General features: G+C 40.3%; 1 protein-coding gene across 1 annotated transcript in view; it reads right to left on the bottom strand.

The window, feature by feature from the left end:
- Positions 1 to 15,669, bottom strand: part of BCAT1 (branched chain amino acid transaminase 1) — a 93,540-nt gene extending 77,871 nt beyond the window's left edge. Inside the window, exon 1 of the mRNA XM_084877246.1 lies at positions 15,445 to 15,669. Coding sequence (XP_084733372.1) covers positions 15,445 to 15,495 — 51 coding nt within the window. The 5' untranslated portion in view covers positions 15,496 to 15,669. The remainder of the gene's footprint in view (positions 1 to 15,444) is intronic.
- Positions 15,670 to 19,917: the final 4,248 nt, after the last annotated feature.

Here is a 19,917-nt window from a genome sequence, read left to right as displayed (position 1 = left end):
TGGTGGGCTGAGGGAGAGGGAACCTTGGAAACTCAGTCATTTAATTCCATGCAAATAAAAATCACTTGTTCTCCTGTGTGAGTCTCAGAAAATTCTTTTTCTCGGGATATCACAAGAATTCCACTCCCCTCAAGCCTGGTAGACCAGGGGTGTGTGTGTGTGTGTGTGTGTGTGTGCATATATATATATATATATATATATATATATATTTGTTACAAACCTGCTTCTATATCTACCCCTGTTGTCACCTGATGGATCCCTTCCATTGTTCTTGCGCACAACAGATCTGAACTTGCCCTGTTTCAATGTGTTCTTTCTCTGTCCCTATGCTGAGTTGTGGGATCCCTTAACAGGGCCCACTCAGGGTCCCGTTTCTGGAGAAGGCCACACACTAAAATGAAGAGAGAGACTGGAAGAGTTAATTTGGGAAAATGGGGGCCAGGCCGGAAGTCTACCTCTAGTGGGAAGACTAACCTGCTCTCTGGCCTTTTGCCATTCCTCTTATTGAGATTCTGAAACAAAGACATCTCTTAAGGGGGAAGTTCCAACAACAGAAAATCAACTTACATTTACATATGATTAACAAATTAAAGTTGCCTCAAGCACCACTATCTCAACTAGACAATGAGTTAATGGCTCTGACCCTTCAGAGCCATCAAGGTCAGCTAGCTCTTTTTACATTTTATCTCCAGTGACAATGCTAGGTTTCGGTTCCCAGCACGGGGTTTTCTCTATTTCTATGTCAGTACATCCTATTGTTGCAGGCCTTCCCTTTGTTTTGTGCCTTGGATCTCTAGTATGTATAAAAATGGATCAACACAAGTCACCAGATGGCTTTCAACAATGAAATGTACCACCTCCCAAAAGAAAGAGAAACAAAGAGATGTGGGGGAGGGACAACGCAAAGAACAGAAGGAAACAGTTTCAGTTGTAATTATTTTCCTCAGAAATATAGGTTTTAGTTATAATTAATGTGTTCAGAAATATAGGGAAGTTACTTCATCCGTGAAAGAAGAACATGATCATTTTAAAAAGAGAATTTTAAAAGCTCTTAGAAATATGGAAGCTAACATTTTAAGTGAAAGAAAAGGGTTGGAATATAACATAGGTAAAATCTTCCCCCTGAGACAGGCAAGCAAGCCAGGACAAATGAAACAAGGAACCTGAGACAGTTCAATGGCCAAGCAGTTTACAGCCATCTACTAAATTGTCCTTATCTTCTCTAACCAAGGACACTTAGGAATAAATGGTTCACACTTCTCCCAAACCAGAGGATAAATAGCTTAAATTACCCTACTGGGGAGATAGATAGCAGAAATCCAATTAGTGTCATTAGTTGTAACCACACCAAAGGGTGGATGAAGTCAGGGGAATAAATCTCATTTTGAATTATCAGCATAAAGCTGATGACTATTCTATTGAGATCCTTCCAATAAGACCTCCCCTATACTCTCAGCCTTTAAAACCCTCAAGAGGAAGGACCCAAGACATGTTCTCCCTCTAGGGAGCAAGTCAGAGCCTTTCCCCCCCCACCCCGCCCCACCCCAACTCTCCACCCCTGCCCAAAAGTGTTACCTTTGCCTTTCTCCTAAGCTCCAGGGGCCCTTCTTTAGCTTCTGTGACTTGTTTCCTGAGCCTACACAGCCCAGATGGCTCATTCTACTACCTGTGTAACTTTCTACATAAACTTTCTCTTATAATTTGAGTTCTTGGCTCAGAATTATTTCGTTGCCAAACTCAAGAACTGAGGTCCAGTTTCACTGCCATCACCACCAGTAACACCCCAGCCCAGAAAATTGAACACAAGGAGAGAAAAATGTTTTAAATGATAGGAACAATCAAGGAGGTCTAATATCAAGCAAACAGTTTAATAAAAAAACAACAACAACAACAACAACAAATACCAAGGAGACAAAGTAAGAAATTATCAAAGATATATGACAGGAAGATTTCCTAGCTTAAAAAGAGATGCTGCATATATCAAGAAAGAACAGAAAAAGGTCACAGATAAAAAGGCTGTGAAATAAGAGTGTTCTTGGACTTCTCGTTAGTGATGCACAGGAAAGTAGAAAACAATAAAACAATTCCTTTAAAATTCTGATGAAAAATAATTTCTAACCTAGAAGGCTATTCACAAATACCAAACTAGTGTGATAGTAGAACAAAAGTATTTCAGGGCATGCAAGAATCAAAATATTTACCTCTCATGCACTCTTTATTTGGTGACTATTGCAGAAAATGCTCCACATGGAGGAAATAAACTAAGGAAGAGGAAGCCACAAGACTCAGAAATCTGGAGACCTAATAAAGAGAGAGGATAATGCATGGCAAGGAGAAGTCTTAGAAGCACAATTCTACAGCTGGCCTGGAGAGAAACCAGGACAGATTGGAGTAAAAACAAGAAAAGTAGCGGGCGGGGGGCGGTGGTGGTGGGGAAAGACTACAGAAAAAAAAAAAAAAACTCACAGATAAGTGGACATACTAGTATTAGACCTATGCAAAATTATATTGAGGCTACTAGATATTTTAGAAGAATTCACAATAAATACATAGAAAGTGAGCAAATTGAAGAAAAGATTGCAATAATTAACTAATAAAAACTAAATGTTGCACAAGAAAAGAAATGTGACCATTGTGTACTACTTGACTCAGCAGTGAATTTTTAAAATTTCCATCTGCTTCTCCAAACTCTCCAGGGACATACCACTGCTCTTGGAATAAAATCTATACTCCTTAGCATGGTCTAAAGGAGATTGTAGGATGTGGCCCACTCCTGCAATTTTTCCCTTTACTCCCTAAACCACTGGAAGTCTCATTTGCTGCTTCCTATACCAGGGACACTACCTCCAGATCACCCTGTGGGGTTTTGGTTTTCTTTGTATTTTTTTGGTGGTACTCAGGTCTTAGTTTAACTTTCTGTGAAGCTATCCCTGACCAGCCAGTATGAATTAGTACCAGCTTTCCCTCAATTCTGCCACTGTTACATATTTTATATCATTTTATTTTTAATATTTTATTTTCTTCCTGTTCCATCACTAATTGAAATATTTTGTTACTATAGTCATGCATCATTTAACAACAGGGATATATTCTGATAAATGCACCGATAGGTAATTTAATTGGTCTGTGAATCTCACAGAGTGCACTTACTTCTAGATGGTATAGCCAACAACATAATGGATTTTTCCTCTATCCTTTTGGGTTCTTGAATGACACATCCTGCAGTGCAGTGACCAAATGTCATTATGCAACACAACAGTGTATATAAGAGTACATGTGGCAATCCTATCTAATAAAAGAGTAATATGCAAATTGACTATCACTCCAAGACACAAGATGGCCGCCCTATGTGGTCAAAGATGGCTTCCCCCATGTGGACACAAAGATGGCTGCCACAAAATGACCTGCAGGGGAGGGCAGTTGTGGGAAATTAGGGGTGCCCAGGCCAGCAGAGGAGGGCAGTTGGGGGTGACCAGGCTGGCAGAGGAGGGCAGTTGAGGGAAACGAGGCCAGCAAGGGGAGACAGTTGGGGGGGAACCCAGACCTGAGGGGAGGGCAGTTGGAAGGGACCAGGTCAGCAGGGGAGGACAGTTGTGAGGGACTCAGGCTTGCAGTGGAGTGCAGTTGAGGGGGACCAGGCCATCAAGGAAGGACAGTTAGGGGTAGCAGGGAAGGGCAGTTAGAGGTGAAAAGGCCAGCAGGGGAGGGCAGTTAGGGGTAATTGGGCAGGCCAGGGAGCAGTTAGGCATCAATTAGGCTAGCAGAGGAGTGGTTAGGGGGTGATCAGACTGGCAGCAGAAGCAGTTAGGGGCAATCAGGCAGAGGCATGCTAGTGGTTGGGAACCAGCAGTCCTGGATTGTGAGAGGGATGTCCCAGATTGGAGAGGGCGTAGGCTGGGCTGAGGGACACACACCCCCATGCACAAATTTTGTACATCGGGCCTCTAGTATATCATATAAAAGGCTAATATGTAAAGTGTCCCCTCAGGAGTTCAACAGGGAGACTGGGAGTTCAATCGCTTGCTATGACATGCACAGACCAACAGGGGGTGACATGGAACAAAGGAAGGCCCCATCCGGCAGCTGGCAGCCCCAAAGCCCCAATCGCCAGCCAGGTATAAGGACCCTATCCATGCATGAATTTCATGCACTGGGCCTCTAGTTTATAGATAAGAAAACTCAGCAAAGCTGGGATTCACAACCTGCAGTCTGGCCCCAGTTTGTGCTGAAACCACGTGGCCTTTCCTTGCAAATGTCATGAGAATAGAGACTTCACCATCTCTTCAATCTTATAGCCTCAAGATCTTATGCAGTTACTGATGAGTACCTACACGGTGAGTACTCTTCAAATATTTGTTCAGTAAATGCATTCCAGTAATCAGAGGTCATCATCACAAGGTAAATGAAAAGAAGAGGAGACATTTATCCTCCTTTGCTATTAGATGTACCAGTGAACACGTCTCAGCTTTGTCTGCCTTCGGTACCAGCTACTCTGGTTTTTCTGGATTTACAGACTCTTGACCAAGTTATTTCTGTCTTTATAGGCTTCAGGTCATTTTGTTGCTTTAGCACTTGTTCACTACCCAGTGACTGGAGGATATGATGGCCACACTCTCTGGGCTGTCCCCAAGGCACAAGATGTATAATGGTGATTTTCCCATGGACCGAGTGGACCCAGCAAGTTTCCTAAAGACAATCAGAAGACTCATCGGGAAGTCTTGGAAAGAGCAGAAAACTATGGACTACTCCTCACTGGATCCTTAGGCAAACATGAATTGTTGCTGATGTATATAAGCAAAAGAAAAGGGAAATAAGTTAATTACCAGAAAACTTTTAAATGGTGAACATAGTAGGCGGCAAATTTTCAACAGAAGATTTGGAAAATCTTAGTTCCTAAAGAATAAAATTGAAAATTAGAAAAATAAGGTCAAAAGAACAACCCTTCTTTGGCAGAAGTAAATGCCTAAAATGACCTAATAGATCTTTCCTTTCAAAATTTCAGTATTCAATGAACAGTGCCTCTTTTGTTGGATTTGTTTTTCAGTGCATGCATTAATTAGTTTGCTTAAGAACAGCATTGTTTGCAACAAAAGAAAACCATATTAACCAGTACTGGAATTGGTTAACATCCCCAGACACATGACTTTGTTCTATAGTGTAAGTCAGTTCCTTGGGATGTAATATGGTTATTTCCTTTACCTATTGCCTAATCTAAAAACAGTGATGATTTAGCAGATTGGCATTACTGGGTTTGTTTCTTATAATCTTCATGGTATTCAGTTCATATTGCTATGTTGCAGCTTTTTGTATGAACTTTCCCAGAAATATTTACAACTTATGCTTACAGTCATTATACAGTTTCACCACTGACATTCTTCAAAAATCAATGAGAAAATAGCAGCTCTATAAGATGAATTTGGCAATAGGAATCATAATTCACTGCTCTCTATTTTTCATAAGCCTCTATCTTTTAGGAGTCTGTTGGACTCCAAACAAATCCAGACATGGAAAAATGTACCTGCTGTTCAAAAACAAGTATAAAACTGAAAATAATTAGCTTCCCAGACAAGAAAAAGCTGAAGGAGTTCATCACCACCAAACCAATATTACAAGAAATATTAAAGAGACTTCTTTAAGAAGAAAATTTAAAAATATGAGTAAGAAAACAGCACAAAGAAAAAAAAATTCTCAGTGACAAAGGCAAACACATAGCAAAAGTACGAAGATCATGTTAATTATAATTATCTCTTTTTAAGAGATACACACAAAAACATACAAGAAGTAAAAAAAAATAATAATAATGTCAAAAACATAAACACAGAGGGAGTCAGTAAAAATGTTAGTGTTTTTAGAATATTCAAATTTAAGTGACCATCAACTTAAAATAGACTGTTATAAACATAGCTTGATATATATGAAACACATGTTAACCACCAAAAATCTACAAGAAATAAAAAGGAATCCAAACACAACTCTACAAAAAGTCATCAACATACAAGAAAAAAGAGCAAGAGAATAAGAAAGGAAGAGAGAACTATAAAAACAATAGGTAGCCGAAAACCGGTTTGGCTCAGTGAATAAGCATCAGCCTGCAGACTGAAAGGTTTCAGGCTCAATTCCGGTCAAGGGCATGTACCTTGGTTGCGGGCACATCCCCAGTAGGAGGTGTGCAAGAGGCAGCTGGTCGATGTTTCTCTCTCATCGATGTTTCTAGCTCTCTATCCCTCTCCCATCCTCTCCGTAAAAAAAAAAAAATCAATAAAATATATTTTTTTAAAAACAATCGGTAACAATTAATAATATGGCAATAGCTATTGATACATACCTATTAATAATTACTTCAAATGTGAATGAAGTAAATGTTCCAATCAAAATACAAATGGATAAAAAAAAAGTTGTACATATATACAATGGAATATTACTTGGCCATAAAAAGAATGAATTTTTACCATTTATGACAACATGGATGTAACCTAGAGGTTTTTATGCTGAGTGAAATAAGTCAGAGAAAGACAAATATTGAATGATTTCACTTATATGTAGAATCTAAAATATAAAATAAATTAACAGGACAGAAACAGACTCATAGATACAGAGAACAAACTGATGGTTGCCAGAGGGGAGGGGAGTTGGGAGTGCTTAGTGAAAAAGGTGAAGGGATTAAGAAGAACAAATTGGTAGTCACCAAACAGTCAAGGGTGTAAAATACAACATAGGGGAAGGTAGTCAATAATATTGTAATGACTACATATGGTGTCAGGTAGGTGCAAAAAATATCAGTTATATAAATGTCTAAGCACTATGTTGTATACCCGAAACTAAAATACTAGCAATATTGAATGTCAACTGTAACTGAGAAATAAAACTTTAATGAAAAGAAAAAAAAACCTATATCTAGAAGTATGGAAATAGGTAGTTGATGTAGCTCAATTCATACTGTAAAGTACCATTAAAAGTTTAAGGTTCATGCAGAGAAACCGTAAGTACAGAGAGATTGCAAGATGTGATCCATATATTATTTCCTGACTTCAAAAGTTTACCCTACTCTGACCTTCCACCTTCCACCCATATTCATTCCACTGTAAAATACAGTCACTGTTTTCAAAAACATATCTGGAAATGAGTGAGCCTCATGGTGAGTGGCATGATGGAGGATAGAGATGGAGAAGAGGTAAAACAGGGAGGAAGGAGTTAGAAACATACATATGGAAATGTGAGAGCTCATTGTTAGTAATAGTAAATCCTTCATTAAGACCATACAGGGATGCATGCACACAGAGGAACGCTGGGAGAATAGATTAGAAAAATGCCTCATGTAGTAAGCTAAATTCAGTAGACATGGGTGGAAGCCACAGAGGTATTCTGAGTGGGAGAATGAAATAATCAAAATATTGGGTCGGCAACTAAGTAATTGCGGGTTTCACACATATATGGCTTCAGTTGAATTTTTAGGTTTGCAGACATAGTACAAATGTAAAACACATTTTGTATTTGATAGTTGGCTATTCAGCTGTTAATCAGTAAAAAAAGTTTTTTGATCTGTTTTGTAGTTTTTGTTTGGCGTTCGTTGAAAAATGGAAAATCAAAAGGAACATTTTCGTCATATTTTGCTTTTTTATTTCCGCAAAGGGAAAAACGCATCGCAAGCTCATAAAAAGTTATGTGCTGTTTATGGTGACGAAGCCTTAAAAGAACGGCAGTGTCAAAATTGGTTTGCCAAATTTCATTCTGGTGATTTTTCACTCAAAGATGAAAAACGCTCTGGTCGTCCAGTTGAAGATGATGACGCCCTAATCAAAGCAATAATCAATTCGGACTGTCACAGTACAACACGTGAGATTGCAGAGAAGCTTCATGTATCACATACATGCATTGAAAATCACTTAAAACAACTTGGCTATGTTCAAAAACTCGATACATGGGTTCCTCACGAACTGAAAGAATCACAGTTAACGCAACGCATTAGCAGCTGCGATTTGCTAAAGAAACGTAATGAAAATGATCCATTTTTAAAACGACTGATAACTGGCAATGAAAAATGGGTTGTTTACAACAATATCAAGCGGAAAAGATCGTGGAGCAGGCCAGGTGAACCAACTCAAACAACATCAAAAGCTGATATTCATCAAAAGAAGGTTTTGTTATCAGTTTGGTGGGATTACAAAGGAATTGTCTACTTTGAACTCTTACCACCCAACCGAACGATCAATTCTGATGTCTACACTGAACAACTAACGAAATTAAACAATGCAGTTGAAGAAAAGCGGCCCGAATTGACAAATCGAAAAGTTGTTGTATTCCATCATGACAATGCAAGGCCACACACATCTTTGGTCACTCGGCAAAAATTAATGGAGCTTGGTTGGGATGTTTTGCCACATCCACCATATAGTCCTGACCTTGCACCATCTGATTACTTTTTGTTTCGATCTTTACAAAACTCCTTGAATGGTAAAAATTTCAATAATGATGATGATGTCAAATCGTACCTGATTCAGTTTTTTGCTAATAAAAACCAGAAGTTTTTTGAACGTGGGATTATGATGCTGCCTGAAAGATGGCAAAAGGTCATTGATCAAAATGGGCAATACATTACAGAATAAAGTTATTTAGTTCCATGAAAAAATTGTCTTTGATTTTCTTTAAAAAATCCGCAATTACTTAGCTGCCGACCCAATAGTTCCTTAGGAAAATTTAAAAAAAAAAAAAAAATTAAGCTTGGGATCATTTGAGAGAAATTTGAAATAATTCAAGCAAGAAGTGGTCTAGCCAGTTATGCTCAGTGGCTAGAGCCTTAGCCCGTGGACTGAAGGGTCCTGGCTTTGATTCCAGGTCAAGGACACATACTTTGGTTGCAGGATCAATCCCAGGCCCTGGTTGGGCATGTGCAGGAAGCAACCAATTGCTGTGTTTCTCTCACATCAATGTTTCTCTCTCTCTCTGTCTCTCTCTCTCTCTCTGTCTCTCCTTCTCCCCTGACTCTCTCTAAAAATCAAAGGAAAAATATCCTTGGGTGAGTATTAAATAAATAAAAAAAAGAAGTAATGAGAGCATAAATCAGTACTCTAGCACTGGAAATGAGAGCACATATAGATATATGGGCTGGGGGACCTCAGGTCATGACCCCCCCCATCCTGGCGCTAGGCCAGAAGACCTGAGGTTACACCCCATGCCTGGTGGAGCTTGACAAGGTTGGGACTGGCTGGGTCTGGATCTAGCCCAGTTGGGGGAGGGGCAGCCGGGTCTGGGTCTCACTCAATTTTGAGGAGCATTTGGCTGGGCAGGGACTTGACTCTGGGTCCTGTGGTGAGCCCTAGACTGACAGGAGGAAGGTTTTCATTTACATTTTACTAATTTTCTTTCATCTCTGACACTTTTATAGAAAAAGGGCAATAGCAATATTAAATTATTTTTTCTAATTAATCCCCTTTTAATGTGCATGGATTTCATGCACCAGGTCACTAGTCCTATAATAAAAGGCTAATATGCAAATAGACCAAATGGTGGAATGACCAGTCGCTATGATGCACACTGACCACTGGGGGCAGATGCTCAACGCAAGAGCTTCCCCTTGGTGGTCAGTGTGCTACCACGGCAGAGCACTGCTTAACCAGAATTCAGGCTCACAGCTGGCAAGCACAGCGATGGTGGTGGGATCCTCTCCACCTCCACAAAGCGCTAAGGCTGTCCGGCCTAAGCCAGCAGTCAGACATCCCCCGACAGCTCCTGGACTGCGAGAGGTGACTCCCCCCACCCCAAGGGCAAGAATTTTGTGCACTGGGCGTCTAGTTAAAACATAAAGAAGAAAGTGATAATTCATGTGCTGATAAAAAAACAAAAAACAAAAAACAAAACAAAACAAAACAAAAAAACAACAACTGTTGGTTGCCTTTCTGTGTGAACTAAAGGCAGATGAGTGGGCTTTTCAATATTCAAAGGGCAGTGTGGATCTCTTGCTTATATATTTTTACATTTTCAGCTGACCTCATAGGCAAGAGACAATGGCTCTTTGCTCCTCTAAACAACTAGATCACTTCAGTATTTTCTAACAGTCTTCCATGGATTCCATTGTTTTGATTTTAGTAAAACATAATTTAGATATAAAATATTGTGCCTTTGTATGTTTGTACATTTTTCCAGGAAGATTTTCCTACTTTTCATAAAATTTACAAAGTGATGTCAGATCAAACAGTGCCTAGAATCCCTAGTGAGGTAGAAATCAGACTGGACTAGGGGTCTCTAGTGTCTCATTACACTTTGCTATTTCTAATCTTAAGCAATTCTAGTAAGTTTTTAATTTTAATTTTCCCTCATGTGTAAAATGGGGCTAATCATAGCTGCAATGCTTTCCTCATATAAATGTTTTGAGGTTACAATTCAATGTTACGTAATTTACATAGAATTTAAACACAGAAAACATCATTATCTTAGGTAAGCCAAGAAGTCTTTCCTCAAGCCTGGATGTGTTCTCTTATAAACACAAGTTACTAACCTTGTGAGCATACAGAACATTCACCAACACGGACAACCATGGAATCCCCAGGTAATGCATTATGCTTGCCCATGTAGACTTTATAATTCTACCTTTTGTCTTCAATTTTCAAAGAAACAGTTATTGTGATTCCAGATTCCTGAACCAACAACTAGTAAGTACTAAAATCAAAACAATTTAACTTTGAATTGGAATCTGAAAAAAGGAAGTAAAATGTGCAATGCAAAAATGACCATAAAGTGTACGTGGCAAAACTACCCTTTAATGTGGTGCGGAATTCTAACAAATGCTAAGCGACCATCCTGTGCAAATCCACCCTGGGCCTCAGGTCCAAACTGTGTTGTCTTTGTTAGAGACACCTGTGGAATGTTTGGCCTAGAACATCCCAACAGGTGCTCTTCCTGTCTAGATTTATAAGGAGTCAGACATAATTTGAATCTCAAATTACACCCTAAGCTTATTAGGGCTTCCAAAGGCAAATAACCAACTAAGGTCAAAAGAGTTAAAAACGTTTTTCAAGCTAAGGGATAGACTGTAAATGCAATTGGTCAAATATTCAGATCTACATATCAAAATAAGTTGGTTCTTTTTAGATGAAATACAATACTCTTACAAATGGAATTAACTAATTTTACAAGTGTTTCACAATTTTTCAATTACAAAGAAGCATGTGTCTTTTAGTATGATTTAGTATGAATGAATGGTTTCTGTAGTGTTATTTCTTCTATTTGTTAAACAGTTTTCTCCTTTCCTCTTGACTGTTTTCTACATGTTTGGAGCATAATTATCTTTTAAGATTTTCCTTCTTTCATTAACCACTGAACATAAGAAAAATGTTTTACAAAATTAATTTTTCCCACAAAAAGGCATGGCCTATGTGACAAATAGGAAAATGTTTATATAATGTGCTATCCTCTATTAATGTGTTGATCTAATTCCTAAGTTATTTTAAGGACATAGGCACTCAGTTTGTGAATTTAAGGGGACTAAATGGGAGCATAGGTGTTCCAGAAAAGACCAATTCTGCTTTGGCTTTGCATTCACCGTTGACATTATGAATCACTGACTACAGCTTATGATAAAAATCTTTGCACATATTTGCAAAGTTATGTTTACAAATCAGAACATTCCCAGTCCTTAATGTTGCAACCTTTCAAAACTTTCAGTTGCACCTCACCTTTATGTCTCGGTTGATTTCTGAAGAATCCAACTTTAGAGGCCTTAGTTGAAGGCACTGACATTTATTATCAAACTAGAGGCCCAATGCATGAAATTCCTGCAAGGGGCTCGGCCCCTGCCACCAGGGCCCCTGCCCCCAGGGCCCCTGCCACCACGGAGGCTGCCTCTGCTTTGGCCCCACCAGCAACAGATTCCTCCTGAAGGACATCCGGTCTAATTAGCATATTATGCTTTTATTATTATAGATGGGCTACAGAGGCTCAGGAAAGCCCATCAGCAGGAATGTTTACCATAAGTCACATCAAATATTTAGCACGTCTTTGGGGCAGCTGTTGAGGGAATAAAGTTACAACACAAAGGCTGCTCACATTTACAACTGTCACGTGGGCAGTTTCACTTAGGCAGATTAGTCAGTTTCCTCTGTGCTCAAAAAGAATGATGGTATCACACAGAAAGTAGAAGATGCCTGGGATAATCAGTTCTATCGAAAAAAGTCCCAGATCCTCACTCCGATATGGTAACGAAATCCCCTTGGGCAGCATAAGGCTGTGCATGCGATGGGTTTTCATAGGGTGGTGGCCGCCAAGCCTAAAGAGAAACGGAGAAAGCTCTTCCCTTTTCCATCTTCCTACTCCCATTAAGAGGTGTTCAAAGAAGCAGACAACATAAAGTCCCAAAAGATATAACCAGTCCAAACCCTCAGGATGCCCACAGTTTAGAAACAAGCCTTCACTGATAGACAGAAATAGTTTACTAATAAGCCCAGACCTCCCTGGCCTGTATCTTGATATTAGAAATAAAGAACTGAAGGGGAGCAGCATATGCCAGCCAAGCAATGCCTGAGTGGCTGCAGACACAGGAGAATCTCTGACAACAGAGAAGTTGCCCTTCTCTTACAATGACAAGGGGAATCTCCATTTGTAAGGGTGTCTCCCTCTCTGTGCCAGAAAGAGGACAACAGAATCTCTTCTAGGAACTCTTACCCACAGAGAAGGCGCCTACGTAAATCGGAATAACAACTGTACTCTTGTTTACTGTGCTTTCCCTGATAACATCCCATAACTTTCCCCCAACATTGGTGTGTGTGTGTGTGTGTGTGTGTTCTTTAGCTGAAGATGTAAAGGGGTGTAGCTTGGGCCATTTCAGGGAGTCCCTTGTTTTTGCTGGGTATCACCCATGTATAGTGGAGGCATACATGCTATGAAATTTCTGTTGTTTTTCTCTTGTTAATCTGTATTTTATAATCTCAGCCAAGAACCTGGAGGAGTAGAAGTAAATTATTTTTCTTCCCCTGTAGAACTAATAGTCTGGACCTGAACTAAGGGACAATATCTAAACTTATGTTCCAGCCGGTTTTGCTCGGTGGATAGAGTGTCAGCCTGCAGACTAAAGGGTCTCAGGTCCGATTCCAGTCAAAGGCACATGCCCAGGTTGCAGGCTCGATCCCCAGTGGGGATGGGGTGGGGGCCAGCAGGAGGCAACCAATCAATGGTTTTCTCTCATCATTGATGTTTCTATCTCTCTCTCCCTCTGAAATCAATAAAAAAAAAATTTTTTTTAATCTAAAATTATGAAAACAATTGAGATGAGATACACAGCTATTGAGTAAAACCATAATTTGGTTTCAATTATGAGCACAAACCTCTGTAATAACTAAATGACTGTTTTCAACTTTCTTTCATTAATGTTTTAAATCCATTTCACATAATTAGACCTTCTCAGTTTCCATGAGCTGACAGGCAAGAAAAATTCTTACATACAAATGGAAAATTTTCTTAACACTTCTTCCTTTCTCTCCATAGTTCTAAAGTCAAATGAAGTTATTCATTACAGAAGTTCACTAGATGAAAGATTAGCAAAATTAAATTGTCTTTCCCCCGCCCCCCAATTTCCTTTTTTTCCTCACCACCACATGTTCCATCAAAGCCCTTTACTTAAGTCAGCTCAACTAGTTCTGTATCTCTGAGCCTGGAATGGGAACCCCTCTCACAGTCAGGCCTCAAGTCCTGACCCCGAGTCCCCCACCCCCCACCCCTGCCCCTTTCACTTACCCAGACAATGAGTTGTCTTATCTGTCCCTTAAGGGTATGTGTCTCTTTAAAATCTCCATCTTAAATATTTAGCAAAACATAATATGTACATATCACTTTTATACACATGCTATTTAATGTATGTACTCATTCTGTGTGTGTCTATCTTAAAATATAAGCTCCCAAGCCAGACCATGTCTTGAGAATCTACAGAGGACAGAACTTAACACGGTGCCATGTGTAAAGAATATTTTAGAAAATAAATTGTGATAGCAATACTTAAGTAAAAATAGGAAGGCTTTTGAGATAATAAGAACAAACTTAAAGAAACCTCACATACTCCTTAGATCACACCTAGAGTACAATCCTTCCTTTCCAGACCTTAGTAATGTTTCAGAAAACAGAACTGACACTACCTGAAAATAGCCGCTAGTTTGCTGCATGTAAAATTACCTTGGAAAGGAGACAGTGGTTTTTGATCCCATGTTAAAGGCCCCATGAACTTAGAAAAATGCATAACCAACCACAACTCTATGTAAGAGAGGAAAGCTGGAAAAGTAAGGCTGTTTATTCTCATAATTTCTCCCTTTTACTCATTAACACTATATTCATTGAAGTGTATTTTCCAGCCGCAATTAAACAAACAGACATCAGCAAACCAGAAATAGAATATCTAAGTATAGAAAGAAAAAAAAAAAAGATTGCTACATGTTTTCACTGTGGCACATTTGCATGATCTCTTTTTAAAACAAAACAGTGTTTCCATTCAGTTCCGCTTAATCTTAGTGGGCATTTTTGTTTGATTAAAAAAAAAAAGGCACCATTTACTTAGTATTTCTTGTAGATGAGATTGTGGCTAAGCACAGTTAAGAACCACTTGAAGCGTGCCTTTATGTCTCCTAAAAGTTCAGACTGCCTGAAGGAATCTCTTCCTTCCTACATGGTAGATGGAAGACGAGTTGCCCATCCTTCACTCTCCTTCTAAAAAGCTTCTCTTCAGTTTCCAGGGTCATAGCAGTGTTCCCTGAGATTAAGCCCAGGAAAACAGAAGGGTTAGGGTTCATTCCAACCCTAAATCTTCCAAAGTTTCGGAAGCTAATTACCCTTAATGAGCATAAGAAGGACGGCCCTTTAGGGGGCTCCGTTTCCTAAAGATGACCTCCTGTTATATGGCTTGGGGTTTCCAGAAGCTTTATTTTCACAAGGTACAAAACAAGAGACTTCTCCTTTTCCGGGCGGTGAGACTGTCACATCCCCCAGCCACCATCGTCACCTAGCGGTCCATCCCTCCTTCATCAGGTACCCCAAAGCCGAAAACCCCCTGTCTACAGCCTGGGACGTCCCCAGGCCTCCCCCCAAAAAAATCCCCCACCTTCCGCGCATCTGACACAGAAAAGCTTCCTTTTCCTCTGCAAACTCCGCAAAGGAGCCGCCAGCAGCAGCCTTTTATCTCCGCTCACGAATGCAGCTGTGAAAACGCCTGAAGCGGCACATCCTGTGCGCGGGGGAGCCAAACAGAAGCCTGAAAAGCATGCAAGGTCGCGGTCCCGCCGCGATGGACAAAGAAGAGAGCCCCACACAGACAGCGGCGCTGCCTCGTCCGTCACCGTTTCGCCCACCGTGTCTTGGAGGAGTCGCAGGCTCCATCCATACACACACACACACACACACACACACACACACACACACACACACACACACACACTTTCTGTAAAATAACAGCCGAAATCATAAGCAAGGTACCTTCATGGTCCCGGCGGCGGCGGTGGGGATGGCTGGAGCCGAGCGGAGCATCCTCAGCTGCGCGCGGAGCTGCTGGGGAGGTGGCGGGGGTGGCGGCTGCTGCTCCACGTGGCGGCGGGACTGCGGTCTGGCCCTCGCGCCCGGAGACGCTGGCTCTCACGGGCTGATTGCATCAGCAGGAAGAGCGGCGAGGGTGTGTTTCCCCCCAGACCGCCCCCTGAGGGTAGCTCGCTCCCCGCACGAAAACTCCCGATCCCCGGCCCCCGCTCTGGGCCTCGCCCACCCACTGCGCACCTCTGGGACTTGGCCCTGTCCAGGGCAGAGCACGCTGCAGTCGCCACCTCTGAGCACTGCAGCGTTTGCAAGGCCCGTGCCTGGCTTTACCATTTCCAGTTGACTTTGGTCCATGCAGCTTAAAGTTCCACGGCCCATTCACTGTGTGTGCGGTGCAGCGGTCGTTATCTTCCTTTTGCCTTTGGTTACAGCAGCCGCTGGACATCCCTTTGGGTTTGGTCTAGTTGCATCGGTAGCAACAATGCTTTGGGTATTTGCTTGTTCTCCGTTCTTCCCTGGGAACTGAGTGCTTTCCAACCTGGGAGTCTCCTCTTTCAGCAATACCTTCACCACCAGCCACGGGTGCCCAGGGAGCAGTTGAAATGTGGCTAGTGTGATTGGGGAACTGAATAGTATTTTATTTTTATTTCACTTAAATTTATTTTTTAAAATATACTTTTATTGTAACTGATTTACTATCTGAAAAGTGTAAAGTTCTGAAAGTTTAAGGTCTCTTGCCAAAAAGAGGTTTTAAAGCTAACACCTTAATTTTAATGGAGAAAGGAAATGAAAAGCCCTGCCCACCCAGAACAGGTAATCCAATTCCAACCAGCAGCTATGTTTAAGTAATGTGTCCATTTACACTTGAATGGCCATACCTTTTGATAGCCTAAGGGCAAGTTTACATGTAAACAAGTTTGCTTCTCAATTCCCAGGGCAGAAAAAAAAACAAGGTTTAAAATTATTAGATTTTAAAATTTATTCTTAGAAGTGTAAAAGTTTATTAATTAAAAAACAACAACAACAACAACAAAAAGGAGATTGAAAAACCTGATGAACAATATTAGCTGTTGATTGTAGTAGAGTCGCCGATATGGGAGGGGAGTGGACTGACAGTTCTGGGGGCGAGGGGGGGGAGTGGTGGATGCAGAAAAAGACTGAACATAAACTGTGCACCTATGGATGAGGACAATGGGGGGTGGGGAGAGGGCGGAGGGTGGGGTGGGAACCTGGTGGAGGGGGGAAGAAATGAGGAACCTTTGTAATAATATGAACAATAAAGATTGACTTAAAAAAATAAAATAAAATAAAATAAAATAAAATAAAATAAAATATACTTTTATTGATTTCAGAGAGGATAGGAGAAGGAAGAGAGAAAAAAAATGCATTAGTGATGAGAGAGAATCCTCAGTGGGATGCCTCCTGCGCGCCCCCTACTGGGGATGGAGCCCACAATCCAGACTTGCGCCCTGATGTAGAATCCAACAGTGACCTCCTTGTTCATAGGTCAAACATCAACCACTAAGCATACGGCCAGGCTAATTTAAATAGCCACTGGTGAGTCTATAGATAATTATATAAGTTCAAATTCTTACAAAACCATTGGTGAGGCTCCAGAAAATGGATACTGTACAGCCTGATCCGAGGACTCAATGATCCCAGCTTTGTGGGTCCATGGATAGCAGTCAGGATGTGCATTCAGACTGGCTTATTTCCTTAGGTTTAAGAAATAGAAAGCTGGATCGAGGCATCATATTTAAATCCACTTGGGGAAACATTTTTTTTTTTTAAATAGGCAACATTTCATTTTTTTTTTTTCTATCTCTCTCTCTAAAATAGGCTACATTTCAGACATTCTGGATCCCCAGGAGAGTTAGAAGCCAATCCCGCACCTGGAAAAGATAGATTCTTAGGGGTCCTGGACTATGGATTCTGAGAGAGATTAGATTGCTGCAGTGTTTATTCTGGAACAGAACAGGCTGTATCTTAAATACTGTGAAGGAAGTTTCTAGGTTTGAATGTTAATCTCTTAGATTATTCAAAGATTGATGAATTTCAACTTGTTGGCTTTCTAAATGGATTTTAAATGATCATGGATATTCAAAGGACAGTATGGAAAAGCTCTCATATTTTTAAAATGTGCATGTGCACAAATACACACACACACACACACACACAGCATGTGTTACAGGATGGCTTTATTTTGAAAATATTGAAAGTGAAAGAAAAGTTAAATTTTACTATTCAGAACTTTCATTGTTAACAATTTAGATATTTTCTGGCTCTTTTTCTTTTTTCTATATTTGAGACCATATACATATGTGTGTGTGTGTGTGTGTGTGTGTGTGTATGTGTGTGTATATATATATATATATATATATATATGCAACCATTACAACAGAACAACCAGTTCACCAGTCAACCAGTCACTACGATGTGCACTGACCTCAAGGGGGCAGACACTTAATGCAGGAGCTGCCCTCTGGTGGTCAGTGTGTTCCCACAGCCAACCTCCCACAGTCCCTCCCCCATATGCCTCCATCATCAGCCAGGCCGAGGGACCCTACCCATGCATGAATTCATGCATCGGGCTTCTAGTATGTATAATATATATAAAATTTGCTTTTATTATTTGAAACCTTCATTTTATCCATTCTGTACTATTTATGCTTTATCGGTTTGGGATACCTTCCTTTTATTCAATTGTATTTGAGAGTGAATGGAAGATCAACTCCTCAAAACTCTGTGAAATGCCACCACAGCTTTTTGAACTGTAAAGAGTTTATTAAAGCCAAGAATATTTCCTCAGCTTTGAGTTTCTGTGCAGATGGATTCAACATAGACATTCTACTTGTCTGGACTTTTCATTTTGAGGCTCATGTAAGCTAGAAAAATATGAGTGCTCTATCATTTTATTACTTTCTTATTTATTTATGCTTTTATTCATAGCCTTCTTTTTAAATAAGAGGTTTTCATAGATGTAGGACTTTGGCAGAACTTCCAGAAAAACTTAGGGGAAAGTGTTATAAAGTCTATAATTTAAAAAACTGCAGTGTAGTTGGAAGAATACTGCATCGGTGGCATTCGTAAGGGGACCTGCTCTCCAACACATGATACAGGATAGTCGTCTGGCACTGTCCAGGAAGGCCAGGCTCTCTGCTAGCCTATCTCCTCCATCGAATTAGCATATTAGATATTAAATAATATACAGACATTAGTTTTTCTATTGGCAAAACTAATGTCTATATTAAGAGGGTAGATGTTAGATACTACTTCTCATTGGTAAAAATAACATCCTTTCTATAAATATGTATAGACAAAATAAGTTAGGACATTCTCTAAAGCAGTTCACAGTTGTTGATATGGTAGGCCTTCCCCCTTGATCCTGCTTTTGTGTGATCCCTTACTCTAAAATGGGCTAGGTTGAGTGACTTGATTGTAATGAATAGTTTATGGCAGAAGCAATGGGATATTACTTCCATAATTAAGTTTAAAAAGGCTTGCTATTTTGGGGTGTGTGTGTGTGTGTGTGTGTGTGTGTGTCTTTCTCTTGGATTGCTCATCCTGAGGGAAGCCAATGCCAAGTTGCTAGGCAAGCCTGCTGAGAGGCCCATGTGGAGAGGAACTGAAGGCTGCCAATGATCATGGGAGTGTGATCTTGGAAGCAGAACCACCCAGTTTCTAAGATCACTCACATGATTTATTGGCAGGCCTCTATTCCTAACCCACAGAAACTCTGACATCACAAATGTTTATTGATCTAGGCCTCTAAATCTTGAGATGATTTGCCTTTCAGCAATAGATAATTACCGTATTTTTCGGACCATAAGACGCACCGGACCATAAGACGCACCAGTTTTTAGAGAAGGGAAATGAAGAAAAAAAGATTCTGAAACAAATAGTGTCCTAAAATATTTTATGTGCATTAAAACCCAACATCACAGTCATAAACACATGTAATCAACCCTGTAAAGTAAACAGCAGCATTTAGAACCATTTTAGAGCCGGGCAAGCACACAGAGACCACACAGAGCCGGGCAAGTAAAAAAACTTTTTTTTACAGTATATGTGTAGGCTATATTTGGACCATAAGACGCAGGGACTTTTTCCCCCCACTTCTGGGGGGAAAAAAGTGCGTCTTATGGTCCGAAAAATACGGTAATCAAGATGGGAAAGACACAGAAGCTGAGAGAAACGACTTGGTGTCTGGAATATATTTGGCCACATGAGCTAACACTCAGAGTGCCTATAATGTGCTAGGCAATGTTCTATGTATGTTACATCTGGCAGTTCTTGTAGTCCTCATTTGATGCTGTTTTCTTTGCCATTTTAGAAATAAGAAAATTGTTGTTCCATATTCCTACTCCTTTTGTGGTTGATTAAAGCAGAAGACTTAATCAAATTCCATTAGAAGGTCCT

Source organism: Pipistrellus hanaki (assembly GCF_964339955.1).
Source record: "Pipistrellus hanaki genome assembly, chromosome: 3".
NCBI classification, from domain to species: domain Eukaryota; kingdom Metazoa; phylum Chordata; class Mammalia; order Chiroptera; family Vespertilionidae; genus Pipistrellus; species Pipistrellus hanaki.
This window is presented reverse-complemented; position numbering and strand designations above follow the sequence as displayed.